Raw genomic sequence first — 14,877 nt, 5'->3', positions numbered from 1 at the left:
AATATCGCCGACAATCATTTAATGTTGGTTCCATTATTACCCAATAAAGACATAACTTATTGAGATCTTTTTATTTCATTATTTTCAGGTACCTGAGTCTCTCCCATGAGGCCTTATGAAGTGTTATGTCGTGGTGCTCTTCTAGGGCACTTGCCTCCTTATTATGACAATTTTGAATATTTGCTCCTCTCCTTCTTCAAGGAGTTTTATCTTTGGAACCGATTGGTCTGTTACGCTTCATGCGTGCCATAGACTCTGTCCCTCATGGACTTTATTCTATTTGGGGCATTAGCAGCTGAAATATGACATTTAGCTTTGGGTCAGCAAATGCGTCTAGCAATAATTTGTAAATAAATTATCACTTGAACTTCAAGTTTATATTTTCTTGTACGAGGATCTATATGTATTCATAATAATTCATTTCACGTATGACTTTCTCAGTTGCCCATTTTCTTCCCCCTAATGTTGGGATCACCAACACATTTCCCAACCATCTTTGGGAACTCATCTTTGTGCATTTTGGTGGCATAATTAAATCATATAGCACATCCATATTTCTATATAGAAATTATTTTGTTCCTGACCCTGAACCGATTGTGATAGGGAGAAATTTTTATAACTTGGCTACATGCGTACAAGTGCTGCTGTATATTAAATAATAAATCTCATACCAAATTTCGTTTTTGGGAGTTTTGTTCTCATAACTAATGATTTAGCTATAATTGGAGGCATACAATTTCTGCTAAACCAACTTGGATTTAAACCAGTATTATTAAGATAAATCATCATAATTTATATTCTGGAATTGTGCTCTAATAATTTGAGCAAGTAATCTTGCAAAAACCAAACTGCAAGTTGATAACAAATGCACATGTGACCATAAAATAGATGCATCTATTAAAATCATATAATAGTAAACGGTCCACATGGCAGGTGACTGGGCCCATATATATATCACCTTTTATTCCTTCCAGAAATCAAAGGATTCAATCTCAACCTTTAACTGGTATATCATGAGAATAAGCAGCACAAGAGAATTCTTGAAGAATCTTCTATTCTTCAATATAAGTCAATGTAATTCTTAATTAATTTTTTGCATCATAATTGAACAGAGATGGTCAACCGGTCATGCCAATTAATATTTGTTTTAGTAAACCTCTAGTTTACTTGTGGCATATGATTCCAGCATCATGTTTATACTTGTTTAGTACAAATAGAAAGAAGATCGGGTAACTTTTCATATTTACCCGGTATGATTATAGAAATATGAAGATATTCAATCTTCCTTTCATTTATAGTCTCAATATTCCAATCACTTTGACTTATATATTTGAAACTCAAAAAGTTTCTTTTGAGACTTTACAATATCAATGTCATGAATAAGCTTATTCATTCGGGTAGTAACAAATTAGTTTTTCCGGAGTTCTTAACAACTTTTGTACTACAAGATCTTTTATTATACCATTCATATGGTAAATATCTCCTTCACGGAGAAAATTATATCATAATAAATTGTCATGGTCAAAATCATCATAAACAAAATCATTTCTTGCTTTAATTTTGCCTTTAATAACTTTTATAAGGCATGCCAAAATAATATTTGGCATATCACATGTACGCGACCGATGACATATTCGTGTAACCACACAATAATATTTATTCTCTTTATTTTACTCAAACCTCCCTTAGAGGTGAGTTGTGTGGTATTCATATAATCATGAATTGCATGTCTTTATTCATTGCTTTTATCACATATTGCCACATTCAACTTTAGGAATGAGTTTGCATTCTCAATGCTTATCACAAGTCACATTCTCTTCAAGGAATGAATCATAATCAGCGACGTGCTTTATTATTTTCATACCAATTTGATGGTAAGCATTGCCTTCACATTTTGAAGGACTATTTTGAGAACCCTTATTGTTCTCCTTTTATAATCATAGTGATGATTATTATTATTTTGATATTTGGAACGCCCACGTTCATTGTTCAACCACTTGTCTTCATTGAAACTTATTATGCATTGCTATCACATTCACTTCAAGAATGGAGCATATCAAGTGGGACATTTTTCATGCCTTTTCATGAAAAATATATTATTTTTCTTTAGTCATCATTATATCATTAATATGGTACATTGGAACTCAAACCCAATGTCTTACCAATATAAAGGCATGTTAGGCCATAATAAATTGGGACTCAAACCTAACTCTTATCATTATGGAGCATCATGACTTGATCCCGATGTCTTATCCCCAATCAATGGCATAATAGACTAAACAATATTGAGATTCATTCTCAAGCCTTAATTTCAATCACATGCCAAGAAAGTTATACACAACTAATTTGCAACTTAGCAAATCAAATTTGCTTTCTTAAATAAGTGTACAAATCTCAAATCAGCGTAAAGCTTTATTAATTATTTGTAGCATCTATATGAAATACAATCGTTTGTAGTCAGAATATTTCTTCTAAATTCTATTAGAGTTTAAAAGGATCATAAAATCATTGTCATAATATTTATTGAGTCTCTCTCAAAACTATTGTTGTTCTCGGGGTATACCCTACCTATTGGATTTGATTTAACACCACGACTTTCGTTCACTCAATTCAATCAAGCAATTAGTGAATAAATTTATCAAAAGTACACCATATAGGTAACAACACATATATAGTACTAATACATAATTCAGCATTTATATTACCTGAAAAGTGACATTATAGGTAACAACTTACCAGTTGTAGCTTGTGCATCATTCATATAAAATACTTAAAAATGGTAAGTCAGTAGCAAACATCAAGTAGGTCATGGATACTCAAAAATACTTCTTCTAGTAGTCATACTAATCATTATTTGCTTTCAAATGATACGACCATAAATTATGAAGTATACTTTTTCAATAGCTTTTGAAGTAATTAAGCAACCTAGATAAAATGTGAAGTATTTCTTGTTTTCTTCAAGATGATTTATGCTTTTAATCAGTATGACCAATTTTATTTTATTTTTTATTCCTTTTTTTGGTACTATATGCAAGTGTAAAAATCCAAAAGAAAAAAAAATCATCCAAGTAAAAGAAAATGTTAAAAGCGGCAGAACAAATTGAAGATAGTTAACACATAAATATGCATAAGACAATTTATATAAAATATTCTTGGTTACCATGACATGCATCATATCAACAATTAACTGCTACTATGATTTTCACATATAGAACTTCAAAAATTTTATTTCATTCATGTGATATAAAAGATGTAATATTAATATGTGCTTATGCAATACAGGTGTAGTACGAAGTTGTGTGCATATGAGATTTTAAAGGAATGACAAGTATAAGATAATCATACTTTCTTACATTTCATTATTTACCATATGTAGTTTCTCTTTACATTTAACCATGTGATGATATGTATGGCTTCTAATTGTAATCTTTGTGGATGTAGGAAATTTTTTGTAGATATATATATACACACACAATTGGTTAGAGACTCGTGTTGATAACGTGTTATGAAATAAAAGCAATTTAGTAAAACATGAACAAGAAATAAAGACAATTTAGTAAAACATGAACAAGAAATAGAGATAGAGAGAAAGGAAAAGATTTTCTTCTTAAATTGTGTGTATTTTCCTATCTATTACAAAGTTTTTATATAGGATGAAAAGTGAAGAAAATATATCATGAAATATGTCATGGAACATAGAAAATATGTCATTGAATATGTCATTAACCATTTGAGAGAAAAATAGAGCAGACATCCACCGTATTTTAATTTTTATCAATAACAGTTTCTATTTTATGACAGTAGACCCAATTATTATTAGCTTGAAACAGAGAGTAAATATTAAAATCAATAATATTAATAGAACAAAAATTAGAAGAAGAAAAAAATTAAAAGAATTGCCCATCGCCATTGCTTTTCTGTTCCCCAAAAAAGAATCCAAATTAGTCCTCCTCTTCAATATTCACCCCCTTTTCTTCCCCCAAATCCCAATTGCAGAGTGAGTCACTGAACTCGCCAAATTGACAACTCCATAGCAAATTCAATAGCCCCTATAGTCTACTAGCCCGTGATTCTCTTTCAGAAAATTCAGTTTAACCCATTTATAGCATTTTACAGTTGGAATTACCATTTAGCCACTAGCAGCTGGGGCACAAAACAGCTCCTGTAGAAGAGGAAGATTTCAGAATTATACTCCAGTGAGCGTGAAACAAGAATCTGACTGAGCCAATTTTCTCAACAGGTCTTAGAAGTTTGGAGCTCCTTATTGAGGTCCCAACATTTCTGTTTTAATTCGATTATTCAATTGATTGCTTTTTTCGTTTGTGGATATTTTATTTTGGATTTAGAAGTTTTCATCTGTGTTTGGTGATCCTGGCTGAAATATATATCTTTTGGGGACATCTTAAAGCTTGTGTCATTGCTATTCAGGTTTCATGCATGGCGTTCATGTGAAGCTTTGGACTCTCTTTTTCTTTTCTTTAATAAGATAATCAAATAGAATTGGCTAGTAGAAAGCTTAAACATACTTCAATAGAAGGTCTAGAAGGTTTATAGTGTGATTTATTATCCATGACCAGTGGCAGAACCAGGAATTCCGTACAAGGGGATCCAGGAAAACAATAAAATGTCACATATGGGATTTGAACCTGTGATCTAAAGCAATTGTTAAACCCCCTTTGCCACATCACTAGACTTTTTCCTTCTATCAAAAGGATTCAATAATTTATTAAAAAAGGGCAGCCTACCTTGACGTAAGCGTCAGTGCCTAATTCTACGGTTCGAACATGGAGACAACTCTACCGTGGCTCCAAGGCTCCCCTTCAACAAATTATATATAACCTAAAAAGTCATTTTTGTCCTATTTGCACATGTAATTATTCAGTTCACTCCACTTAGCTCCGCCACTGTCCATGATGCTGAAGGGTTTTAGGCCCAAGTTTACATAGGTTGAAGTTTGCATCTCGAATTGCCTAGAAGTTTAAGCTATTCTTATGGTTAAGAGCTATGCATTTACCTCTGAAAAGCTTGTCTTTTTACCCTCCCTTGCACCATATTTTTCTTGTATTGACCAAGTACATTGAGTAATAGAACTAAAATAATTGCTAAGTGACTTTTGTGTTGAGTGATGATGATCATAACTGTTTTACCATAATTATTAATGTATTTCTAGAACATGAGCTTGACATTCAGAGTAAAATGTTGCATCTGCTTAAGCAATTTTGTTTGTAGTGCATTGTCTTCAGCAACATATGGCACCTAATATATTGTATTTAAGTGATGATTTTCTATTTAACTGTTCCCTCCTTATTGTTCATTGTCCTTTCAATTTAGTTTCTCATATTACTCATGAGGACACTTTATATCCAGTCAGAAGGTTTTAGGTAACTTTTGGAAGTGGGATATGTGCAATACAAATTCCATTTCATGAATTAAGAATGCCGAACGATTGCTCTGCAATAAATTTTGATTATATTTTACTCTGAATTTTGACTTTATAGGACTTGCTAGTGCATTCATAAAATATCGTTGGTTTGTGCGGAAGGTTTATAAAATATTATAATCTCAAGCTAATTGGTTTCTCTTTCTTCCTCATCCCCCCTTGTTTTCTTTCTTATTTTACCTAATGGGGACTGCAGAGCCTGATCTGTCAGTAAATAGAGATACACAATAGGCACACGCTTAGGCTCCAGAATTCTGAACCTGAACACAGAGAAGACAATTCATAATGCTCTTGGATGTGTGATTCACTGTTCAACTTTTTATGCTTAATGCTGTTGGAGTATTTTGAAATTTAATCAAGTAGATTTATTAGTGTGTATTATGTTCGCAGCCGAGCTGACTGAATCATATTGTGTGTAAATTGTCATGCTGAATGCTACTTCCAACTGGTGGGGGTGGGATGAATTCTACAATGGATGACATGAACTTAATCCATCAGGCTCAGAGGCATCATCTTGTAGTGAGAGAGATAGGAGAAGAAATTGATTTGGAAATAGGGCCTGGGGATGATGACCCTTCATTTAGTAATAATACTTTGATTAATGTTCCACCACAAGAATCTGCGGGCGAAGAGCATGATGAGACCAAGCAGATGATGATTCATCAAGCTTCCGGAGTGAACCAGGATTTGTTGAAGACTCAACCAGTGAAAAAGAAAAAGAAGGTTGTTAAAAGATGGAGAGAGGAGTGGGCAGATACATATAAGTGGGCGTATGTTGATGTGAAAGATGGCACAGCAAGGATATTCTGCTCTGTTTGCAGAGAGTATGGTAGGAAGCATAGGAGGAATCCTTATGGAAATGAAGGCAGTCGAAACATGCAGATGAGTGCTCTGGAGGAGCATAATAATAGTTTACTTCACAAAGAAGCTCTTCGCCTCCAAATGGCATCCAAAGATAAGATAGTTGTTGATAAACCTATATATGTTAAAGGTAATTTCCCTTTTCAATTTTTTTTGTTGGCTCTATTCCACCTTATCCTTTACACTTTTGTTTTTATTTTTAAAAATAGTGTGGGACTTCTAAAGCAGTAATTATTTAATTTGTCAACCATTTTCAAGAACATCACTCTTTCCTTCATACCTCCTCTTGCTGTATATTGATGATAGCTTTAGAAGTTCATCAAGTACACATAGTTTAATTTTCCGCCGTATGTAGAAACCGTATTTGTCGTGAATTAGGTTTCAAATTCTTCTTCTTTTTTCCTTGAGGAGTTCATAAATTCCAACCTTACCCCTACTTAAAATTGAAATATATGAGTTTGATGTCAGTAGTAGGAGCAGCTATTTTGTTAATATCTAATCTAAGCAAAAACTTGTAAATCGTCCAACTTAAGTCTTTCCCTAGATCTTATTCTTATTATATCCCGTCGGAAGATTATGCCTTTCACTTTTGCGAAGTTCAGAAGTCTCCAGAACAGGTTAATTTTATCCAGTATGCTTGCATGGGAATGGTGGGCCAAAAATTGGTTTTGATCTTCTATTCCATATTGAGGGATAGAGTTGTAAATTTGTGACTAATGTTTAGAATCACAGGTATATCTTTGTTTAGTTCTTTTGTGCTCTGCTTTATAACACTGAGACAATAACCACCAAAGTCAATTTGTTATCACCTTGAACACGTATATGTGTGTGTATCAGATTGTCATTTCACAAGTCATTCTTGTTTGTTTGTGTAGATGTGGGATTTTGTTCCTAGCGACTAAGATTCTTTTTTGACTTTTTCATTGCTGTTGAAATTCCTAAAAAAGCGCTTATGTCAAAAACGGCTGGATCAATCGTTGAAGCTGCATTAAAAAGGGATCCTCATGAACTAGAGTTCATACAATCTGTTCAAGAAGCGGTTCATGCTTTAGAAAGAGTCATTTCAAAAAACTCAAGGTAAGTTGTCTTGAGAATAAACCATGTGTATGAAAGAGTAATCATTACAACTTCTATTACAACTCTGATAAGAGAATATTTTACTATGTTAGTTATGTAAGCACTATGGAGCGGTTATTAGAACCTGAGCGCACAATTATTTTTCGAGTGCCGTGGGTTGATGATAGGGGTGAGACGCATGTGAACCGTGGTTTTCGGGTTCATTTTAATCAGACTCTAGGTCCATGCAGGGGTGGTCTCCGTTTCCATCCATCAATGAACTTGAGTATTGCCAAATTTCTTAGCTTTGGACAGGTGATCTTCTGCTAATTATCTTACTCTCTTAATTTACATGCAAACACTCGTAATGTGTGTATAATTTCTTTAAAGAGTACAAGCAATGAATTGAGAAAGTTTGCTGCTTCTCATAATGTTTTATTTTGCTCTCATTTGGTAGACTTTGAAAAATGCCTTGTCGCCTTACCGACTTGGGGGTTCTTCAGGTGGAAGTGATTTTGATCCTAAAGGCAAAAGTGATAGTGAGGTATATGTTTATGTTTAACCATGTTGATTTCTAATCACGAATTTATTTTCAAGCGTTAATCTTTCTTCTACTTCCTGCCTACTTCACTGTAGGTCATGCGATTTTGTCAGAGTTTTATGAATGAATTGTATCGTTATTTGGGTCCTGAAAAGGTAGCTAAAGACTAACTTCTATGTCGATTTTACTTTGAGTTTCCTGTCAAATCATATCTTGTTTCTGTAGTTTGATTATTATCTAATCATGTAGGATCTTCCTTCAGAGGAGATGGGTGTTGGTACTCGGGAAATGGGCTTTCTGCATGGACAATATCGGCGACTGGCTGGTCATTCACAGGTGAAGATGGTTAATTTTCTGATATTTCAGATCATCTTATTCTGTTCCTTCCATTTCTTTTTTCTGCACCTAATGTGACCATGGATAAGAATTGTATCAAGACCAGACACACTAACAACCTAACATCCTTAAATGTATTACGAGAATCAAGAGGCTAATAATTCACATATTATATGAGATTTGCTGAATTTCGTAGAGTGACAGCAGAATACAGATCTAAGCTAAATGATCTTGATATTTTAACTCAAAAAAGAGAAAAAAGTAGAAGAGAAGAAAATGCCATCTGATGGATTTCTGAACTGTGTTATTATTGTCATTTTCTGTTGAAGATGAAATGAGGAGGACAAGAGGGGATTCTGTAAATAGCATTATGTCATTTATTTATTTTTAATTTTAATAAGTTAAGGCTGCGTACAATAGACCCTTGTGGTCCAGCCCTTCCCCGGACCCCGTGCATAACGGGAGCTTAGTGCACCGGGCTGCCCTTTTTTAGCATTAGCTTATGTACAAAGCTGCAAAACTAAAAATAAATTCCTGAAAGTATGCCTGTCTCCCTCTTATGATCTCATTGGGCTGAAGGACTAATAGTTCATGGAGAAGGCTCTGCTATTTTCAACAAAAAGCCACTAATTGGCTTTGCTGTTGATCTAATGAGGAGCATCTCTATCAGCTAGTCAATTGAAAATTCTAATGTGCATGCATTTCCCTCGTAAGTCCACAACCACAAGGCACTTGTTGGTATCCTTTTCGAGCTTCTTCGGTAGTTTGGGCAAGTTACTGGAAGCTGTTAAGCAAGTTTTTCAATTGTATGATTTTAGGGCTTCTTTTACACTTACAAATTTAATTATTACTACTATTGTGCCAATTCTTGTGATTCAATTTTCCATTTAGGTATGTCTCAAAATGTTTGACTCACTTCCAACAATGATAATTCACATCTAAGAATTTTTAAACAATGATTTGATGTACCAATTGATATAAACAGGTAGATTTAACTTATTAAACTCCTTGCTCTAGTTAAACCCTGTCACGTATGGTCTGGGTAAGTATTTTTTTACAAGTATATATATGGAAATTGTTTGGTTGTCCTTGTAATAAGTCAAGATATAGATAACACTCATGTAGGGGTTTTAGTCCTTTCCTGTAGGGGTTCCTACTCTTCTAGATAAAACATTGCCATCTGTCAAATATTACTATTTTCATTTTATTCTCTTTTTTTTTTTTTGTTTCTACACGTCTTTAACTGACTACGGGGTCATGGTAACACCCGTTTAACAGCTGTGCCAATCATATAAACGAAGCATAATTCTGAAGTGCTTGATGTAGTTTGAGATGTTAAGAATAGATAATTAACAGTTCTTCATGGGTGAACCGCCAGATTTAATGCTTTTGAGCAAGAAGTTTTTTTCCGACCTTTTTCCTTTGAATGTGTTGGATATCATCCAAATGATTATATGCATTCTCCTTTCTGTTCTCTCTCTCTGTTCTTTTTAATTTTATGAATAGTTAAAATGATACATGTTCCATGTTATGCAGGGAAGTTTTACAGGACCTAGAGTAAATTGGTCAGGCTCCAGTCTTCGAACTGAGGCTACTGGCTACGGATTGGTGGAGTCTCTTCTTCTGTTGGTTTAATTTGTCAAATACCTGTCTCATTCCTGCCAACTAATTTCTGTTGCAAACTTTAGGTTTTCTTTGCACAACTTATGCTTGCAGACATGAACAAAGAACTAAAAGGTTTAAGGTACCATCCTTTCCAAATGATGGATTTCCTTCTGTTTGAAATCAGAAATATAAGAGCAAAATAGCCTAGTGTTTGGGGCTTCTTTTACTGATCCTCATGAATGGCAATGTCACTGGATCTGTTTGTTATTATGAGCATCCACCTACATTATGGGCATAGCTGAAAAATGGCAAGCCTGTTAGAAATTCATGGAGATCTCTTTGTCAGAAGACATGAGTGGATAGCATGTAGATATTTATACCGTCCGACATTATAGGTGGCACGTAATTAGGCCATTATAGCCTGACCCCTCCAAGGCATTTAAATTATGAGCTTCGAAACTATTTGCATTGGCAGGTATCAATACCTAGAGAGAGAAAGCTATTTGCTCTTGGTATTTGCGGGTGTTATCAGAAATAATGCTTGTAACGTCCTTTATGTTCAGGTGTGCGGTTAGTGGTTCTGGAAAGATTGCAATGCATGTCCTAGAGAAGCTCATTGCTTACGGGGCCGTTCCCATCACCGTATCTGGTAAACATTCTGATTTCTTTTGAAATCTTTTTCAGCTTGAATGGTGAACTTAGAGGTGTTCTCTAAAAAATCTGTATTCCAATATCAACCAGTACAACCTGCGACCTACCTTCTTTCAATTTCATATTTTGGCTTGGCTTAGAGCTTATCATTTAGGAATTACCGAGAATTCAGTTTATGCTTGTCACAGATGTTCCCTTCCAGAAGGTGAGAGTGATAGTTCATTGCACCACTAATTTGGTGCAGGTACAATATGATACTTAAATTATTAAATTTGCCAATTATGATTTTACAGACTCAAAGGGTTATCTGGTGGATGAAGATGGATTTGATTTCTTAAAGATATCTTTCCTGAGAGAAATCAAAACTCAGCAGAGAAGCTTAAGGTTTGTTTTTTTCTCCATAATAGCTGTGTAGACAAATACCTTTGAGGTTTTGAATAAATGGCGTACTTACAAGTACTTTTGCAGAGATTACTCAAAGACTTATGCTCGCTCAAAGTACTATGATGAAGCTAAGCCTTGGAGTGAAAGGTGTGATGTTGCATTCCCATGTGCCTCACAGAATGAAATTAATCAATCTGATGCCATAAACTTGGTTAACTCTGGTTGTCATATACTTGTAGAAGGTATTGGTCAACCTCCTGTTATCATTGTCACTTGTTTGTTATTATTGTCCAGGATTCCTACCCATATAGTGAGTGGGTAAGTGGCGTTTTTTAACACTTTAACTGTATTCCTGTTCATTTTTAGGCTCCATTATGCCATGTACCGCTGAGGCAGTTGATGTTTTGAGAAAGGCTAATGTCCTAGTTGCTCCTTCTATGGCTGCTGGTGTTGGAGGGGTAGGATCTACTTTCCTCACTAGTCTGTTCATGATAAGTAACTCACTTGTTGAAAATAGCAAACACTACCTGAATTTGCATCGGAAGTCATTATGTATTTCTACTATCTTTTTTGCTTTAGTTCAAAGTAAGCTTATGCTTCTATGTGACAGTAATACTGACTTGGGTCTTCCAACATGGGTAAGATATAATGCTAAAGTAGGTAATTTCAAACTCTAATTTCGACTTGTTGATGGATTATATCAGGAAGGTTAAGGATGAAAGTCTTGGTAACTGTGAAGAAAATGGTGTTCACCTCATGAATGGGAATGAGAGAAGGAAGCAACATTCTCTTCATTCGATCCCAATTTTACTTTTACCCAAGAAATGATTTTGGAGTCTGTCCCGTAGTTAACCGGCTTCCTGCGAGGGCATCTCACACTTTTGATGTCCTATTTAATGCTTGACAAAAGATTCATTTCCAATTTCTCCCACGTTACTTGATTAACTTTTCTTTTGTGATGACTCATTTTTGACATCCCTTTTATGTGATCTGCTTGTGAAGTAATTTTGTGAAGCTTGCGTTAGACATAAGTTTAGCAAGAAAGTTAGTGCAACAAGCATGAAGCACCAATTTGTATCAACATATGTTTTATATCTTGAGATGCTCATAATAACATGGACGAGGTTTCCCATATTTTCTTCTGTTGTGGACTGACCTTTCTGCAACTTCATTGTGTCCATTTTCTTGGATGGATAAAATTTCTGACTATCAATCGCAGGTTGTTGCAGGGGAACTTGAGCTGAAAGAGTGTAATTTAAACTGGTCTCCAGAGGATTTTGAGTCTAAATTACAGGTTAGCACTTAAATCTTGATGCAGAACTGGAGCTTTTATTTTGGGGTTGGGTTGGGGGGGGGGGGTTAGGGGGGTAGAGGGGTAGAAGTGTTAGTATGATAAAACTCATCAGTTTGTTTCTGATAATTCAAATATATTTAGTTGGAGCAAGTGCCAATCAAAGCAAATTATTATGCTTTTCCTACTCGTTCTCCAGCCAACAAAAATTAACATGTGCTGGAGTCAGTTGTGAAAGAATATCCTCTTGTTAATCATCTTCATGTAGCATTTTATCATATGCTTATTTTCCGTAAATATTCTGTAAACCAACACTAGTTGTCTCTAGATGAGGTTTTGTATAGTTGCAGGTGTTTCTTTTATCTGTTTTCCATTTTAATGCAAATGTCATCCCTAGTAACAGTGAGGATGGATCTCTTGCTTGCTGCAGGAGGCTATGAAACAGACATACCAGAGAGCCCTAAAAGCGGCAACAGATTTTGGTTATCAAAAGGAAAGTCCAGAGTAAGTCTTTGCCTCAACCTAACACCACAAAAAAAAGTGGGCTTTATGTGCATTCTGATGGATTTAGTAAATAGGCGCTTACAACAATTGTTTCTTTCCGTCTTCTTGAGTCGAGTGTCTATCGGAAACAACTTCTCTACTCCCTCGAGGTAGGGGTAAGGTTTGCGTACACACTACCCTCTCCAGACCCCACTTGTGGGATATTACTGGATTGTTGTTGTTGCGCTTACAACAATTATATTGAACAGTTTGAAGGAAATTGTTCCTGTGCTTTGTTATTATGAATAATGTCTTTTTGTGTTTTTGTTTTTTCTTTCTACATAAAGCATGAAATATTCTTTCTAAAATGCTCTTCAGTTCTTTTCTTAACAAGATTGTTGTTTTTTCCCCTTGAAATGTTCTATTATCCTTTTGGATTTTTGTGATAGACATTGCTCGCGTGGATATTATCTTGTTCAAATGTGCTAGTTTGATTCAATAGGTTGTTATGATATTTGCAGGGCGTTGGTCCATGGAGCAGTGATCTCTGCTTTCCTAACGATTGCCAACGGTATGGTGGACCAAGGATGTGTATAAATTGCAGCTTTTTCTTGATATAGCTAAATATCATATTTAATTACTTTTTATTTGACGTCAAATAAAAAGTATGGTGGACCAGGATCTTATACAGTGCTTGATATTGTAGATGGTGGGAGGAATATATGTTTGTCATTGTAGTGTACATGTATTATGTAGGTGAGTTAATGTCAGAGCTTTGGTAGGATGTACTACATTTCTATGTTAGCTAGGTTTAGTTAGCTGCTGAAATACAAAAAGTAATTGTGAAAGCAAACACTTGGTATTGTGGGGTTGATGGACTTTTAAGTTTTCAGCAAGGAAATCCTTATAACTTGGATGGACTCCAATAAACCTTTCAAAGATAAAAAGGCAAGAGAACACTCTGATAAGTTGGATGCATGCTGTTACACCAAAAAGAAATACACTATTTTTCAGGGGTTTTGATCTGAATATGGATGTATTCTTATACTTTTTCTTGGATTGAATTTATGAATTGCCAAAAAGAAAGCGTGAAACGATATTAAGTTATGATGATGTATGAAGTTTTCATTGTGAAAGCATGCAACAAGATCAAACCTTTTTCTTTTTAATGGAGAAGTTTTATTATTGCACTAAAAACAACTAGACTTTTTTTGAACCTTGGACTTGGAAAATATCTTTTTCTTTTAGGGACAAAAGAAGTTGAAATTTAGAGTTAAGAGCCGCATATATGCTAATAAGTGAAATGTTATCCAATCTAAAAGATGCGCTACTCTTGACATAACCAGAAACTGTAACCTTTGAAATTCAGTTGGCAATAGTTCAAGCATTTGACTTTTAGTTGGGAGAAGTGGAAAAAAGAGTCGCCAAAGTTAACGTTGTTAATACAATGTTTGGTTAATCCTCCTTTCCCACATAAAACTTAACGTTATTTGTGTGATGTTTAGTTTCATTAAGTCTTTACACATAACTAATACTTGAGTAAATTATGCGATAATGTAATATTATTTTATGTGATATAAAAATATGAGGATTACTAATACATGAATAAAACAACTAAATGATAAGAATAATCTTTTATGTAATAACCAATAATTTATTTTGTTAATGTTTAATAATATTTAATAAAATAACCAAATACAATACCAATAAATTCATTACAAATTCTTGCATTACCAATTTTTACATAATTTAAATTCTAAATCAAATGACCCCCAGAATTTTGAAGAAAGTCAAAGCGCACCAAGTGTGTGTAATCTATCTATATCTATATCTATCTATATTGTATTAAAAGTAGGAATACCTTAACTAAAAAGTTGAATTACATAATTGCCCTTCTAATTAATTCAAATATCATATTAAAGTAAAAATTTATTAAATTTGTATGAAGAGATGCATCCTTTCATAGTTAATAGTTACTGACGTTCAACGGTTACTGCTTTATTGATTGAGCCTAAAGGAGGGGAAGACACGATTGTTCATTTTATATTTCCTTTCTATATGTGACAAGAAATGTATTGTGGCATATCTTTCCATGAGGGATACATTGCTATCAAAAAGTGTGTCAATTGATGATTGATGCCTTTGTAGACCATCTTCTCATACAAAGGAGTCTACATAATGCATTTCGAAGATGAGAAATCCTTGCCAATGGAAGGAAAATTATGAAAA

General features: G+C 34.3%; 1 protein-coding gene across 3 annotated transcripts; it reads left to right on the top strand.

Annotated features, from left to right (window-relative positions):
- The first annotated feature begins 3,842 nt into the window (after positions 1–3,842).
- Positions 3,843–13,578, top strand: LOC107830810 (uncharacterized). 3 transcript variants are annotated; one of them, XM_075244394.1, is made up of 16 exons: positions 3,843–4,269; positions 5,831–6,431; positions 7,249–7,378; positions 7,609–7,672; positions 7,815–7,901; positions 7,994–8,053; positions 8,148–8,234; positions 9,771–9,842; positions 9,923–9,978; positions 10,403–10,488; positions 10,784–10,874; positions 10,959–11,116; positions 11,241–11,332; positions 12,094–12,168; positions 12,596–12,669; positions 13,170–13,578. In XM_075244394.1, exons 2-16 carry the CDS (start codon positions 5,873–5,875, stop codon positions 13,243–13,245), a joined length of 1,767 nt encoding a protein of 588 aa, XP_075100495.1. In that variant the 5' UTR covers positions 3,843–4,269; positions 5,831–5,872; the 3' UTR covers positions 13,246–13,578. The 3 variants fall into 3 exon arrangements, with proteins under 3 accessions (XP_075100495.1, XP_075100494.1, XP_016513948.2); XM_075244393.1 differs by having other exon boundaries at positions 7,471–7,672; XM_016658462.2 differs by having other exon boundaries at positions 3,864–4,240; positions 7,471–7,672.
- The last annotated feature ends 1,299 nt before the right edge of the window (positions 13,579–14,877 follow it).

This window comes from Nicotiana tabacum, chromosome 22 (assembly GCF_000715075.1).
Source record: "Nicotiana tabacum cultivar K326 chromosome 22, ASM71507v2, whole genome shotgun sequence".
NCBI lineage: Eukaryota > Viridiplantae > Streptophyta > Magnoliopsida > Solanales > Solanaceae > Nicotiana > Nicotiana tabacum.
Note: the sequence above shows the minus strand (reverse complement) of the source record. Positions and strands in the feature narration are given on the sequence as shown.